Raw genomic sequence first — 17156 nt, forward strand, 5'->3', positions numbered from 1 at the left:
CAACCTCCACAGCCACTCCCACCACTACCTTCCTATCCTTCCCAACTTGCCGTCTTCCCCTGTCAGGGGCAAAGTTGCCTGAGGATACGATGGTCTGAGGAAATTGGCAGATTAGCTACCAGACCTGCTTCTACATCTCGCTAAATCCAGCCCCATCAGGTTCTGAACTTCAAGCTCCTGGTGTGTTACAGTAAAACCAGCTGGTTAAAGATACTGTTGCCTTACCAAAATTACTATACAAGCCTCTGGATAACTGCTACTCTTAAAATAAATTATTCGTGCAAAAGAAAATATGTTTTGTGAATGAAAGCAGAAGAAATTGACAGAAATGTTTGCGCAAGAAAAATCTTCAAATAAGCATCCTCTATTTTTGTTTCATTTCACACCCGTTGCATCTGTTAGGTTTCCCCAGTTCTCATGAAAGGTCATTAACAGGAAATGTTAATCTTCTTTCTTCTTCAATAGAAGTTGTCTGTCCTGTTGAGTATTTCCAGTATGTTGCTTTTTATTTCAGATTTTGAATATCCGCAGTCCTGCTTGCATGCACATAATCCCAACTATCCATCCCATCCTCCTTGAGAATGCTTTGTTGAACAAATGAAGTCATCTGTCCATATTTCTGCATTAACGATATCTCATCAGTAGTAGCACGTTTAAGCAATTTTTTATGTGATTAACTGTGTTTGTGGGATCTATAATTTTCACTCTTGAACGCACTTCCAGGCCCCTCTTTTTTTTTAAAGTTTGCAATTCTATTCAGATGTACTTGTCAAATCCATCCTATCCATTTATCACAAATGTAACAGAATGAAGCAAGCAATTTTCAAGAGAACTACAAATTTGATCCTGCCGAATGTAATGGAAATTAGGTGATTAATAATTTAGTTCAAGGTCATATATCTGTCTGAGTACTCTGCAATATTTTCAAGCCAGGAATTATTCCTGCTTTTAATGGGACATAGTTTTAACAATCTGAAAGCTTGATCACCACACCTCATCAGTGCTGGTACACATGTGCTGTCATCAAGTCTTGTGCCATTTCTCTGCTTTTTTTTCCCCAAGAGTTAATTATCTTCTTCCATCAATGGTGCTGTCAAAAAATGTGCCTATAATTCAACATTTAAATGAACAATGGTGTAATAATTCCTGAATCTCAGCAGCCTATTTTGCAGAGTACATTCCTCTCTGTCAGTCCACTGTTGTTGATGTATGTCTTGCACTCAGACCTTGAATGCTGTCCCTTGCGTTTCATTACAGATGTTGGTTGAGGCTCGACACCTACTTCATTTGGAGCTTTATAGGTCCTGCAACCTTGATTATTATGGTAAGTACTGCTAATTAACACAGCACCTCCAAGGGCATAAAGCAGACTTTCACTGGACCTTCGCTGTACGTTCTTAATTTATAGGCATTTATTTTAAAAATAAATAATCCTCTCTGACCCACTTAGTCACAGTGAGCAATTATGGGGCTTTAGTATGAAAAGGAATATGATTGTTATTTCTGTAGCTATAGGTTCAGAATGAATAACTGTAGTGAAATAGCCAATTAAGAAATATAAAAAGGGTGTTTTAACATTTAGTACTTCCAATTTTTGAAAATATATATCACAGTATTGTTCATTATAATCTCTGATTATCTTGACCTTAAATAGACACTTCAAATTTTGATCCTAATTATAACCATGCAATTGTTTAAATGACAATTACAATTCTGAGTCATGCAGAATTTCTGGAAATTATTGCTGAAGCTGTCATAGTGTCATAGAGATATACAGCACAGAAACAGACCCTTCGGTCCAACTCATCCGTGACACCAGATATCCTAAATTAATCTAGTCCCATTTGCCAACACTTGGCCGATATACCTCTGAACACTTCCTGTTCATATATCTATCCAGATGCCTTTCAAATGCTGTAATTGTACCAGCATCCACCAGTTCCTCTGGCAGCTCATTCCATACACGCACCATCCTCTGCCACTACCCCTCCTCCCTCTGTCAGTGAACATCTCATTTTGTAGTGGTAATTCTCCTAAGATGCTCAAACTGGATTCTGTTATAACAGTTCACCATGAATCTGGAAATCGGAATATACAAGTGAAATTCTCAATACATTGTGGATCAATATGTGAAGATTCTTTCAAATTTGTGATCTGAGATAGAGAGGAATGGCACTGATTTTTAGGTTTCTCACATTTTCATTGAAGAAGAAAGAACTCCCAAGGGAAAGTGATCTTCCCATGATGGTGGTTATCATTCTTGTAAACCTTAAGGAATAGTAGTCAGGGCATGAACAACCCTAAAAGAGATAGTATTTTAAAATTAAAAAAAATAAAACTTCATTTTGTTTTATTTCTTAAACTTGCAGTTAAATGTGATATTTCTTGGGATTGCTCTTTACAAGATGTTCCATCATACAACTGTGTTGAAGCCAGAATCTAGCTGTTTGGACAATATCAAGTAAGTTACTATGGTAAACTTCTGTGAATATTTTCTTCTTTTAGAAAACTGTTGTTAATTTAAAATCCAGAAATGAGTAGGTAGTTCCCAGATTTTTGCCAGCTTTGTGTTATTTAACAACTGAGCAATGCATTATTCTTTGAACTCTTTAATAACTGGAAAGGATTGTATTGTGTTGAGATGTCACTTGCTACCAATGCAAGGCCCATCTTACTGTTGATCCAGAATGGATTCTCCTCTTGCACTTTATATACTTGGCTCACAATTACTGGAATTGATAATAGTATTTGTTAAATAGCCAGAACTGTATTCAAACTCTAAAAACATGTTAAGTAACTGTCAATCAGCTATCTATTCCTCAGCTGCAATGTCACCACAGGTTCCATTTTCAGATAGGGTCATAAATGGGATGACATGAAAGACAGTCAACATTGTTTGGTTTTTTTTTCTGAATTTTGAACCAGCATCTTTTTTTTGTCATTTTAATCTGACATGCATCCCTTCCTCTTTATTTTCACTTTCCCTGGCCATCAAAACTGATTATATTTCTTAGATGTAAAAAATCCTTGCATGATTTCTATGTCCCATGCACATATAGTGAAAAAACATTGCCATTTGAGGATCTGATCGACAATACAATCCCAACACAGCTCTAGGAAGCACACAGTTCTGATGAATTTAAAGGGACAAAATGCTAGATTCTGTGGGGGTATTTTTGCAACAGGATTTTATGCAGTTGGCAAACTGCCAAGTGACTGTTTTGATATTCAAGCACAGCTTCAGAGCAGGTTAGTGTGACCACCCCGCAAGTAGATTGTATTGTCTTTGTTTTTGGTGGTTGTGAGTCTTTCTTGTAACTTTTAGTATTGATTTAGAGGATTTCTGTGATCGTAGTTTCACAGCAGAGAATTTCAACATTCTCACACAACATTAAATTCATCAGTGTGTAATTCCACCCCTACCTTGACCCCAACCGCCAGCCATATTTGAAGAATGGCCAATTATTTCCTGCTCAGATTTTTTTTTTAAGGCAAATCCGCTTAAACTTTCTTTAGCCAACACTATTGTCAGTGTAGTGATTGTAACGAGGTCAGCCAGGTGGATCTTATGGAATATGATTTCCCTGATTGGACGAGGTTAAACAGTCCCAATCAGGGAGCCCTGGCTGACAGATATAAACAGGAGTGTCAGAGGTTCTGTTCACTCTGAGAGCTGGCTCTGAGGAAGCCAGACTACTGCCAAATCCCATGCACGTATAAATAAAGGGTGACGCGGTGACGAGATACCAACCTTTGTGGAGTTATTGCAAACAAGGGTGAGATTATGCAATCGTCCCGATTAATATGCCTCTTGCTAGCCCCTAGCAAGAGTCTCAACTCCCAGTGGAAAATGCAACTAGTTGGACCCAATATCAAGGTAGGCTGAGCTCAACTTCTTTTACAGTTATCCCAAATTTCTCACCACAGCCCTCATCCGTCAGGGTTCTGCCCTGTGTCCTAGCCAATAATTATTCCTCCGTCAAAATCACACAAAAAATGATATAGTTGTTACCACATTGCTCTTTCTGAGAATATGCTGTGCACAAATTAGCTACCACCTTTCCTAAATGACAACTGAATAGATTTTGAAAAAGTGTATTATTTAACATAATCCACTTTTAGACTTCAAGTGATTATGGAAAACAGAATTTCAATACAAGTCTTTCTTGGGTTTGACTCCTCAAAGTGTGAACTGTGTCAGTTAGGAGAACGTGCTTCAGCTTGCTTCAACGTGACCATGCCACATCACAAATATCAAGTATTTAACACAGAGGCAAAAGAGGCTACAGCAATTCAATCTTACCTATTATAGATTCCCCTCTTTAACTGAATACTATCTCATGGTTCTGAATGAATTTGGTTGCTAACCTTTTTTCTGTTGCTGGACACAATCCATAGCCAAGACTGTACATGTATTTTGAGAGTGCAGCAGATAAAACACAGCTAACTAATGTAAACAATCTAGGATTTTATTTGTACTTTACCACATGATAACTTGTTAAAAGCTCGGCCCAAAAGAAAGAAAAAAAAATTTAAAATAAACAGGAGTTTCAGAGGTTCTGTTCACTGAGAAGCCAGATTACTGTCAAGTACAATGCATGTGTAAATAAACTTGGTGATAGGATACTGGTCCCTGGAATTTGTTCACTGGAATTGGGAGGATTTTCTTCAATTTAAATATTCAACTAAAATATTTTTGCAAACAGAATTTTCCACAGTCTCTGAAAGGCCACAATTATTGTGTTTTTCTTTAAATCTGATATTGGCACTTTGATGAAGCAATGTTTATTTCCCCGAGGCATGTATCTCATGATTTGCACACACTATCCTCAAACATCTGACGAATCAATATTTCACTAAAGTCTGATCACCCCATCTATATGACATGAGATACGAGTATGGTTGAATATCCTCCACTTGACTGAATGTAGTGCCAACAGCACTCAAAAAGCTCAACACCATCTAGGACAAAGTAGCCTGCTTGATTGACACCCCAATCACCACTTCCAATATTCATTCCCTTCACCACAGACACATGGTAGAGTATGTGTGAGATGCACCTTAGCTACACATGAAGCTTCCTTCAACAGTATTTTTCAAACTTATGGTCGATCACCTAGAAAGGCAGAAGCTCCATAATCTCTAAATTCCCCTCCACACCGTGCACCGACCTAACTTAGAAATGTATCATTTTTCTTTCACTGTCTCTGGGTTAAAATCCAGGAACCTGCTGTTAATAGCCTTGCGGGTGTACCAAAACTACATAGACTGCAGCTGTTAAAGGAGGTGGCTCACCAAATTAGGATTGGCAGTAAGCACTCATCTTGCCACCTGGGTGAGGACTTCAGTGTTCGTCACCAAGACTAGCTCATTAGAACTACTTCTGACCAATTGGCTAAGTCCTGGGATTCTAGATTTATAAATCGAAAACCAACTTGACCTTATCCTTGTCAATCTATTTGCCCCAGCCCCTCTGTCCACATAATGGACAGATAATATCTTTGTGATATTAATTGAGGAACCAATATTGGTCAAGACAGTGTGGACAGCCCTGCTCCTTTTCCTCAGAATAGTGCTTTGGGCTCTTTCACATCCACCTGAGAGCATAGTCAGTCATCAGTTTAACAGCATATCCAAAATAAAGCATCTCCACAATTGCAACACACCTTTATTGTCTTGAGAGTCAACTGTTACTTTTCTACTCAAGCTGTGGAGTAGGACTTGAATCCAAAACCTTGTGACTGAGCTACAATTGTAAGCAACCCGATAATGTCTAACACAAAAGGCTGATGTGGAGGAGCCGGTGTTAGACTGGGGTGGACAAAGTTAAAAATCACACAAAACCAGATTATCTCCAGAATGTGATTTAAAAGAAGTTTTGGGATTTACATGTTAATGAACCGAAACCTGCAAACCATTCTGAAAGATGAAAGACTTAACAGCACTCTGGGTTTGTTCAATATATCATTTCAATTGCATGACACTGTAATTTTCTGTGTCTTATGGTCCTGCTCCACAGCTACCTGATGAAGGAGCAGCGCTTTGAAAGCTAGTGTTTCCAACTAAACCTGCTGGACTATAACCTGGTGTTGTGTAATGTTTAACAAAAGGCTGAAATATTCACATCCATTTTGAACCACATATACTGAGAAACTGATCCATATAAGCCTTCTCCTGATACCTGCAGCGTCACAGGAATCAGTCCTCAGGCAATTCAGTGCATTTCATATCAATAAATGGCTGGCCACAAAGACCTTCACAACATAACAGCTGCAGTGCTTGTTAAGGCCTGACTTGCCAAACAAGCCTCACCTCAAGCTAAGTTATTTCCGTAAACCTACAACGTTAGTCTTTACCTGACAGATTTTAACAATTCTCCAGCTATCTGTGCAAACAGCAGAACAATCCCAATCTGGTAAAGTACACCATATCAGCCTCCTATTGATAATCAGTGAATAATGGAAGGTGTTATCAACAGCGCTTTAAGTTGCCCTTACTCATCAACAAGATGCTCAGCACTGCTCGGTTTGGGTTGTTCCAGGCCTCCTTTACCCTGGATCTTATTCCCTACGTCCAGTCGTGGACAAAGCTGAAATTCAGTGGTGAGATCACAGTAGATTCCTATGAGAAGCAAGGTAACGGTTGACCAAGTGTGACATCAAGGTTGAAGTCAATGAGAATTGAGGGGGATAAGTCATACCTAGCCCAAAAAAAAACAGTTTGAGACCGTTGTGTGCCAAATATTTCAGGGTGTCATTGCTGGAGTCCTTGGTCCAACTATTCTTCAGCTCTTTGCATCTGTTATAACAAATCAATCTTTATTGATTTGTCTACAACAAGTCATCAACTCCAGTGCCACTGTATCGAGTGACTACCAGGAATTTACAAGATTGTCCTTGGTCTTTTGTTATTTTGCAATTAACATGTTTCTTCCCATAGAGAGAAAGGATCCAAAATGAGAAACTGCTTTTGGGTTGTATTAGAGTCATAGAGATGTACAGCACGGAAACAGACCCTTTGGTCCAACTCTCCATGCCAACCAGATATTCTAAATTAATCTCATCCCATTTGCCAGCACTTGGCACATATTCCTTTAAGCCCTTCCTATTCATATATCCTATCCATGCCCCACATGATTTTATAAACCTCTATACGGTCACCCCCTCAACCTCTGATGCTCGAGGGAAAACAGCCCCATCCTATTCAGCCTTTCCCTTTAACTCAAACCCTGGCAACATTCTTGAAAATCGTTTTTGAACTCTTTCGAGTTTCACAACATCCTTCCAATAGGAGGGAGACCGGAATTGCACGCAGTATTCCAACAGTGGCCTAACCAATGTCCTGTACAGCTGCAACATGACATCCCAACTCCTATTTTCAATGCTCTGACAAATAAAGGAAAGCATACCAAACGCCTTCTTCACTATCCTATCTACCTGCGACTCTGTTTTCATGGATTGATGAACCTGCACTCCACGGTCTCTTTGTTCAGTAGCACTCCCTAGGACCTTAGCAGTAAGTGTACAACTCGTGCTCTGATTTGCCTTTCCAAAATGCAGCACCTCATATTTAAATAAATTAAACTCCATCTGCTACTATTTAGCCCATTGGCCCATCTGATCAAGATTTTATTGTATTCTGAGGTAGCCTTCTTCACTATACACAACACCTCCAATTTTGGTATCATCTGCAAACTTACTGACTATACCTCCTACGTTCACATCTAAAGCATTTATATAAATGACGAAAAGCAGTGGACCCAGCACCAATCCTTGTGACACACCCCTGGTCACAGGCCTGCAGTCTGAAAGCAACCCTCTACCACCACCCTCTGCCTTCCATCTTCGAGCCAATTTTGTATCAAAATGGCTCATTCTTCCTGTATTCCATGTGATCTAAACTTGCTAACTAGTCTCCCATGAGAAATCTTTTCTGAAGTTCATATAGATCATGTCCACCTCTCTGCCCTCATCAATCCTCTTCGTTACTTCTTCAAAAACATCAATCAAGTTAGTGAGACATGATTTCCCATGCACAAAGCCATGTTGACTATTCCTAATCTGTCCTTGCCTTTCCAAATACATGAAAATCCTGACCCACAGGATTCCCTTCAATTACTTGCCCACCGTCGACGTCAGGCTCACTGGCCTAGAGTTCCCTGGCTTGTCCTTACCACCTCTTTTACCACCTTTCTTAAATAGTCACCACATTAGCCAAACTCCAGTCTTCTGGCAGCTCACCAGTGACTATCAGTTATCCAAATATCTCAGCAAGGGACCCAGCAATCACTTACCTAGGTTCCCACAGAGTTCTTGGCTACACCTGATCAGGTCCTGGGGATTGATCTACCTTAATACATTTTGTAGACAGCCAGCACCACCTCCTCTGTAATATGGATATTTTCAAGATGTCACCATCTGTTTCCCCAAATTCTGTATCTTTCTTATCTTTCTATACAATAAACACTGATGCAAAATATTTATTTAGTATCTTCCCCCATCTCCTGCAGTTCCACACATTGGCTGACTTACTGATCTTTGAAGGGTCCTATTCTCTCCCAAGCTACTCTTTTCTCCTTACTATATTTATAAAATCCCTTTACCCTATTTACCAAAGCTATCTCATGTCCCCTTTTTGCTGTCCTGATTTCCCTCTAAAGAATACACTTCCTGCCTTTATATTATTCTAAAGATTCCCTCGATCTCTGCTGTCTAAACCTGACATATGTTTCCTTCCTTTTCTTGAACGAAACCTCAATTTCTTTCCTCATCCCGCATTTCCAACACCTACCAGCCTTGCCTTTCACCCTGACTGGAGCATACTGTCTCTGGACTCTCTTTATCTGAATTTTGAATGTTTCCCATTTTCCAGCCGTTCCTTTTCCTGTGAACATTCGCCCACAAACAAGGTTTGAAAGTTCTTGCCTAATACTGTCAACATTGGCATTCCTCCAATTTAGACCTTTAACTTTTAGATCCAGTCTGTTCCTTGCCATCACTATTTTAAAACTAACAGAATTATGGTCACTGGCCCCAAAGAGTTCCCCCACTGACACCTCAGTCACCTGCCCTGCCTTATTTCCCAAGACCGGGTTAAGCTTTGCACCTTTTTCACATACTGAATCAGAAAAATTTCTTAGAATAAAATGTGCCATAGAATTCCTACGTTGTGGAAACAAGTCCATAACGACCCTCCAAAGAGTATCCCACCCAAACCCATTCCCAAACCCAATTACTGTACATTTATCCTTAACACATCCCTGAACACAATGTGCAATTTAGCATGGCTAATTCATCTAACCTACATAACCTTAGATTGTGGGAGGAAACCAGCGCACCCAAAGGAAATCCATGCAGACGTGAGGGGACACACTTGTATGCACACTTGTACACACTGAACAAATTCCTCTCCATCTAAACCCTTAACTCCATGGCAATCCCAGTTTATGTTTGGAAAGTTAAAATCCCCTACCCATAACCAGTTATTCTTACAGATAACTGAGATCTCCTTACAAATTTGTTTCTTAATTTCTCACTGACTATTAGAGGTCTATAGTACAATCCCAATAAGGTGATCATCCCTTTCTTCCTCAGTTGCATCCAAATAACTTGCCTGGATATATTCCCAGAAATATCCTCCCTAAGTACAGCCATCATGTTATCCCTTATCAAAAGCACCACTCCCCCTTCCTCATTTGCCCCCTTTCTATCCTTCCTATAGCATCTGGGAAACTAATCAAATCCCTCACGTTCTGCTGTCATATTTTGAAGATGAGTCCTTTCTGAGCTTTAAAAAGGGAGTGGAAGTTTTTTGGGTGGTACAGTTTCTCTTCCTCCCCTATCCAGAGAGTGGATAGTGAACAAATCACCATTGATCACAGAAGACTCAAAATCATTTAATGTTCTACTGATGGTCATTAGCTGGAGAAGGGACGTTCGATCCCCCACACAGATGGAACTCCCACCTCAGAGAACCTTTGTTCAAACTAATTGGGTAGCAGCTCAGTAGTGCCAGTAACAGCAGGACCGGGATCATGAGCGGATCCCAGATTCTTAAGTCCCAGAGCACAGCAACAGGTGCATGGAGGATCTCACAGCAAGGAGGAGAGGTTAGATCTGGATGAGTGAGGGGTCTTGATAGAGGAGTTGCAAGCCAGAAAGCACGCACAGGCATCAGACTACACTGCAGCCTGATGTTGACGAAAGCTTCACCCACAGCCCTATTTCATGCTGGAGGCCTGAGCAGGCACCACCTCCGTTCCTACCAATTGTTGTCCAGTTAAGAACCCCCAACTGAGGCAGGCGTGAGGGTGGCACCCTAGGTTTTGACAGAAGGACCACCCAGAGAATTTTCTGGACATTCACACCAGCACACCTACTGGTGGTTGATCATAAGATCCTGCAGATAATTTCTGCTAATGTAATGGTTGAAGGTGAGTAGAAATAAGCTTTCATGTTTGTCAAAATATATGAATGATGCTGACAATGTGTTGCTGAATTTCAAAACAGTAGGCAAGTCTGTTAAAGATAACGTAATAAGCCGTAGGGAAGGTTTTTGACATAGTGTCTAATCAGAGTTGAATGTTTTTCTCTATTAACATTTCATCTAGCTTCAGGGAACTTTGGGGTTTTGTTTGAAATTTTTATCGGAATTATAATTAACTTGTGAACATTCTTATGAATATAGTGGTGTTTTACTATCAGCATAAAAATCTCAAAGGTCAATCAAATTTTGCAAAATTCCCCAGTCAGTAGGATGACCTAACTGAAATTTGACTTACTGCATTAAGTATTGATATATTATTCCATTTGGTCATCTTTTAATCTTAAATGCCAAAAGATTAAGTAATTAAGTAATCCTTTGGAAAGGACCTTGAATATCTTTCCATGCCTCAACCTTATACTCAAGTAAAACTAAATTAATCTTTGCCTGTACATTAATAGCCAGCTCTTGAAAGTTTATAAGAAGTCAGTGATGCATGTTCTGTACTTTCTATCCCATTGTGTGCTGAATGTGTCTGCAGCTACATGACAAACATATTAAGAAATTGAGTCTCCATCAGCAATGCTTTTTTTTAGTACACACCTTTTGATTGATAACTTCTGTTTAAATCAGAAAGAAATGCATTATTTCCCATTTGCAACTTCAGTGTCATGTAGTTCCAGGTCATTATATCAGATTACACAGCATGATGAAGTGGAAGTGTCTCTCCCTCTGAGTCAGGAGGTGTGGGCTCAAGTTCCACCTGCTCTAGAAGTGTGCAATAACATCTCTGAGTAAGATGATTAGAAAATGTCTCGAATTTGCAACATAGCAGCAAATCATTCAAGCTTCCCAGTTTATTTTGGTGCTTACCCTGTGTTTGGACAATGATTCCATGTCTCCATTTTATTCATCTACCTGCTTCTCCATTCACAACCCACCTGAGCTATTTTCAAGTGTTGATATGAGCCAAAGTCTTGTCGCACTGGTGCCCCGACAGTGCAGACTTGAAGTGAGTAGGACTTCAACTTAGAGGCAGGACAGTTGCCCGTGAGCAATCAAGTTACAGCCAGCAGATAAGCTATGTCCAGTTGAGTAGCTCAACCAGCTGTATTCAGGAGATGGACAGGAAGTCCATCGTGACCTCATGGGGTCGAGAGTCCAGGTGCCAGATATAAATGACACCCAGATAGACATCAGTTCTCTGAAAGGCAGCACCATTATTGTGACTGTCTGAGAGGAGGGTTTTAAACTGGAACTGCTGCCACCTACTTCCCATCTGCCACATTTGGATCCCAAGAGCTGCTGACATACTTCCTCCCTCCCTCAAACAAGCAACCAAGCTCTGACCTCCCTGGATAGCTTCCACCTGAGTGCAGTGCAACCCTCGAACCTCCTCTCTTGTGGTCTAACAAAGTTCCTTATTCCAACAGAGCAACTTCTCCTCATTTTGAATTCACCAGGAAGACAACTTATTCTGTTGCATGCCACCTTTACCAAGCGGGAATCTGAAGGCATTCGTTTCTTGTTTGCTGCTAACTTAATTGCAGAAGCTACAGCTTAATCTGCCAATGATGCCTTTTGATGAATATGCATGACATGTTAATGCAATAAAAATAGCTTCTCAGTTGACGCTGTCAGGAACCACATTTGGCCTTTAATCTGCTGCCAACTTAATTCACAACTTGCATCCCACCATTAGAAAGTTGACATTTCACCCCCTGAAGAATTCAGCGCCCCCCTGCCTCCCTTGTTTTTACCTCACCAGAAATTTAAGTAGATTTCTTCCATGATCTCTGTTTCATTCACTGGATGAAGTGATACATTTCACAGTCTCCAATTCTCCAGCTCTGCCTGTAAGATTTCTGCCATTCAATCATGTGCTTATGTCCTCTTGCTCTAAAATACTCATTCTCTGCCTATATAGGGTGTTGTATGAGCAATCCACACCACTTACCCACTCAGTCTGACGGCACTGTTGCCATCAGTGTGGTCAGTTTGCTGCCCCATTCTCTGATATGGTTTGGTTCTTCAGGACCTGACTAAGCTAAGAGAGTAGGATGATGTTGTTTGCCAATAAGAAGAGGAACTTATCTTAAATCAGATGTAATTTATAGCATGTAAGCAACTAATTGCAAGTTACACTTCACAAACTCAGGCAGTCTCAAGTTTTCACTGTTCTCCCAGAACACATTCACTTTGGACTTGGAGGATTGGTAGTGGTATGGGCAAAGAATTTCTTTAATGTGGGATTTGTTTGCTGCCAACTTAATTGTGAAGCTACAGTTTAATCTGGCAATGGTGCCTTTGATGAATATGCAATGACATGTTTATGCAATAAGAAAATCTCCTGAGTTAACCCTGTGGATTGATAGGTCTCTGGGTTGAAGATTGTTGATTTTGAACCTGTTCCTGACAGAGTGAAGACCCTTTCATTGCGATGTTCCTCACCCCAATCAAGCACAGGTGGATGATTGATCCCTATGGGGATGAGGTGTCTAGCTCAATGTCTGAGAGTAGATTTTCTGTTAAAGTCCCAATTCCATGGCCTGGGATAGAGGGGTATGCCTGGGTTCAATAACTAGGGCCCACGGTTCCAGCACTGCTGTCCTCTGGTCAGGGGTAAGGCTGCTGTACATCGCAGAGCTGGAGGCCCTGACCAGGAGCTGCACATGGGCTGTGATTCCTGTTCCTGTCTCTACCCATATTCCCACCTGTTACCCTTGGCTCAAATGTATCGACTGTCTCACGTAGTGACATCTCTTCTAGGGTGCGCATGTTAGGACGATTTCTTCCTACATATGGCTTGGTAGTCCCCAGTGGATTTAATGTGGAGTCAATTTGTTTGCTAAGATAGGGAGCTGAGTCTTCCGCTTTCTGCCCATGAGCAACTCAGACAGTAATTTGTGTTGGTAATTTAGCCTTGCTGTACAGAAGTCAGCATTTTTCTTCAAAACTACTTGACAATCCAGACCCATGCTTGGCTGCCCATTCAGTTTTGGATATGCCGGAAAACGTGCCATTTTCAAATCCAGAACCGGCTGCAAACTATGGTCTGTAATGACTAGAAGAGAAATACGATGCATTGTAACCATTTCCCTGATGATTACATCTGTAGAGGTAGTGTGGAATTTCTTCACCCATATCACTCGTGAATTAGTCATTGGCAACAGTTTAGAAATGGATAGGTCTGAGCCAATCTTTTTCCACAGACTAGTGGGGGAAATGAAAGATACCAATGGCTGTCATTACTCTGGCCTATGCATAACACAAGCTTCACAGTCAGTTTTGAGATTTTTTGACCTCTTTAAGGATCCCAGGCCACTGATCAAGCTCAGGCTCTGCACCTGGCAATCTCTAGCATCCCATTTATATCCTTATCCAAAGCAATACTGGAAAAAACAGCCTTACAATAAAGAATATTCTATTCTATCCTATTACTATTGATCATAAACCAGTAAGTAGTCCATGATAATGAAATGCAGTTAGTGCTCAAAGTATGTTCTCATGACTGTGCTATTGCCCTTCTGATCTGGCCACGCAATACCAACAACTCGTTACATATTCCAAACATCTTTTCTGCTTGAGTCATATTTGTTAGAGGCAATCTTGGCTCACTGAACATTATCTCTAGTTACCAACATGAAACAAGTTTTGTATCTGACTTAGCTAATCTCAGTGGATTCCGTGTTCTTTTTGGGTCCAACATGATAAGCCCATGATGTGTAGGTACAGAATTGGCCATTTGACCCATTGAATCTGCTCCCCCTTTCGATCATGGATGATATGTTTCTCAATGCAATTGATTAGATTAGATTAGATTAGATCAGCTTCCCTATAGTATGGAAACATGCCCTTTCTCCTGCCTTATATTCACAACCTTTGATCCCCTTACTAATCAATAACTTACCTATCTCAGTCTCAAATACACTTGGCTTGGCCTCCACAGCCCTCTGTGGCACAGGTTAACCAGCCTCTAGCTGAAGAACTGCCAATTTTTATACCTGCACCACAGAAAGTATCCAATCCGGATGCATCATCACAACTTGGTATGGCAAGCTCTGCGCAACACTGCAGGAAATTGCAGCGAGTTCGAAACAGAGCCCAGTCCATCACAAAAATCAGTCTTTTTTCCATTGACTAGGTCTATACTTCCTGCTGTCTCAGGAGAGCAACAAGCATTACCAAAGACCTCTCCCACCTTGGTTATACTCTCTTCCACCCTCTTCCATTGAGTAGAACATACAAAAGTTTGAAAACATGTACCAACAGATTGAAGAGCAGCTTCCTCCCTACTATTATCAGATGTATGAACGAACCTCTCCTATATTAACATTGATCTTTCTCTGCACTTTCTCTGTAGCCGGAATACTATATTCTGCATTCTGTTCTGTTAGCCTGATGTACATATGTAAGGTATGATTTATCTGGTTGGTATGCAAAACAATGCTTTTCACTGTATCTTGGTATTGTACCAATAATAATTCCAAATCAAATCAAAGACGTTCTTCCTCTTCTCAGTTCTAAAGAGTCATCCCTTCACTCTGAGGCTGTGCCCTTGGGTCCTAGTCTCTCCTACTAGTGGAAACATCATCTCCATGTCCACTCTGTCCAGGCCTCTCAGTATTCTTTAAGTTTCAGTCAGATCCCCCCCCGCGTCCTCCTATTCTTCTAACCTGCAAGTACAGACCCAGAATCCTCAACCATTCCTCATATGACAAGGCCTTCATGCCTGTGATCACTCTTGTAAACTTACTCTGGACCTCTCCACCACCAGCACATACTTTCTTTGATATGGGGATCAAAACTGTACACAACATTCCAAACCAGAACCTTATACAGTCTCAGCAATGCCTTTCTGCTTTTGTAGCCCTCTTGAAATGAATGCTAACATTGCATTTACTTTCCTAACTGCCAAATAAACCCAAATGTTAACTTTAAAGAATTCTGAAATAGGGCTCCCAAATCTTTTCGTGCTTCAGATTTCTAAAGCTTTTCCCCATTTAGAAAATGCCTCTATTTTTCCAACCAAAGTGCATAACCTCACACTTTCCCATATTGTACTTTATCTGTCACATCTTTACTCACTCTCCGAAACTGTTCAAGTCCTACTGCAGCCTTCCCACCTCCTCAACACTGCCTGTTCCTCCACCTAGCACTGTGTCATCTGCATACATAGCATCAATTCACTCCATTCATTTTGTCCAGATTTCATTAATGTGTAACATGAATTGTTATGGCCTCAACCACAGACCCTTGTGGAACTCAATTTATGACGAGATCTATGAACCTGAACCCCCCATGTTTCTTTAGAAATCTACCGTATTTAACCTCATACCATCTAGAAAGTAGCCCGATCTATGCTGTTTTGGTCCAAATCTGTTCACTCGTCAGCTGACATCAGACTCAGGACTACACTACAGACCATCACCCAATCTGTAACGGCCTTGGAGTGACTAACCGTCCAGGTCCAGAAAGTTACTAACTCTGCTGTGCTACAAGTGTTCCACCCAAGTCTAAAATATTTACTACAGATTCTATCTTGCCACATAGGTTTTTTTTCTGTAGGGTTCTTGCGTACTCAGCTCTTCCAGCTGCTGACTCTCAGCATGAGGAGGCTTCTTAGAGCTGTGTCAGCTAACAGACGTTGTAAATGCAATCCTCATTTCTCATGAAAAAAGTAGTCTACAGTATTGCCTTCCATGTCACCATCCATTGGAGGGAAAGAAGGGTCTACAGCAGGCCCTTGGTCTGATATAGTCGAGGAAAACTAGTAGGCAATCTCATGAGAAGACACATTTGTCTTAAAGAAGATGATATATTGTTTGCCTGTCAGCAAGTTATCTGGATGGTAGGTCTACTCGTACAAATTAGAGCTGAAAATGTGTTGCTGGAAAAGCGCAGCAGGTCAGGCAGCATCCAAGGAACAGGAGAATCGACGTTTCGGGCATAAGCCCTTCTTCAGGAATGAGGAAAGTAAGATTAGATTAGATTACTTACAGTGTGGAAACAGGCCCTTCGGCCCAACAAGTCCACACCGACCCGCCGAAGCGCAACCCACCTATTCCCCTACATTTACCCCTTTTACCTAACATTACGGGCAATTTAGCATGGCCAATTCACCTGACCTGTACATCTTTGGACTGTGGGAGGAAACCGGAGCACCCGGAGGAAACCCACGCAGACACGGGGAGAATGTGCAAACTCCACACAGTCAGTCGCCTGAGTCAGGAATTGAACCCAGGTCTCTGGCGCTGTGAGGCAGCAGTGCTAACCACTGTGCCACTGTGCCGCCCCACAGTGTGCTCAACAGGCTAAGATAAAAGGTAGGGAGGAGGGACTTGGGGGAGGGGCATTGGAAATGCGATAGGTGGAAGGAGGGTAAGGTGAGGGTGATAGGCCGGAGTGGGGTGGGGCAGAGAGGTCAGGAAGAAGATTGCAGGTTAGGAAGGCGGTGCTGAGTTCGAGGGATTTGACTGAGACAAGGTGGGGGGAGAGGAAATTAGGAAACTGGAGAAATCTGAGTTCATCCCTTATGGTTGGAGGGTTCCTAGGCGGAAGATGAGGCGCTCTTCCTCCAACCGTCGCGTTGTTGTGATCTGGCGATGGAGGAGTCCAAAGACCTGCATATCCTTGGTGGAGTGGGAGGGGGAGTTGAAGTGTTGAGCCACAGG

General features: G+C 41.3%; 1 protein-coding gene across 22 annotated transcripts in view; it reads left to right on the forward strand.

Annotated features, from left to right (window-relative positions):
* The window catches only part of adgrl3.1 (adhesion G protein-coupled receptor L3.1), a 682401-nt gene that overhangs the window by 597119 nt on the left and 68126 nt on the right, over nucleotides 1–17156 (forward strand). For all 22 annotated transcript variants that reach the window (XM_043717822.1, XM_043717936.1, XM_043717949.1 and 19 more), the window contains 2 exons: nucleotides 1258–1324; nucleotides 2370–2461. In XM_043717822.1, the coding sequence (XP_043573757.1) occupies nucleotides 1258–1324; nucleotides 2370–2461 (159 nt within the window). The remainder of the gene's footprint in view (nucleotides 1–1257; nucleotides 1325–2369; nucleotides 2462–17156) is intronic.

The sequence above is a fragment of the Chiloscyllium plagiosum genome, chromosome 2, assembly GCF_004010195.1.
Source record: "Chiloscyllium plagiosum isolate BGI_BamShark_2017 chromosome 2, ASM401019v2, whole genome shotgun sequence".
Lineage (NCBI taxonomy): Eukaryota > Metazoa > Chordata > Chondrichthyes > Orectolobiformes > Hemiscylliidae > Chiloscyllium > Chiloscyllium plagiosum.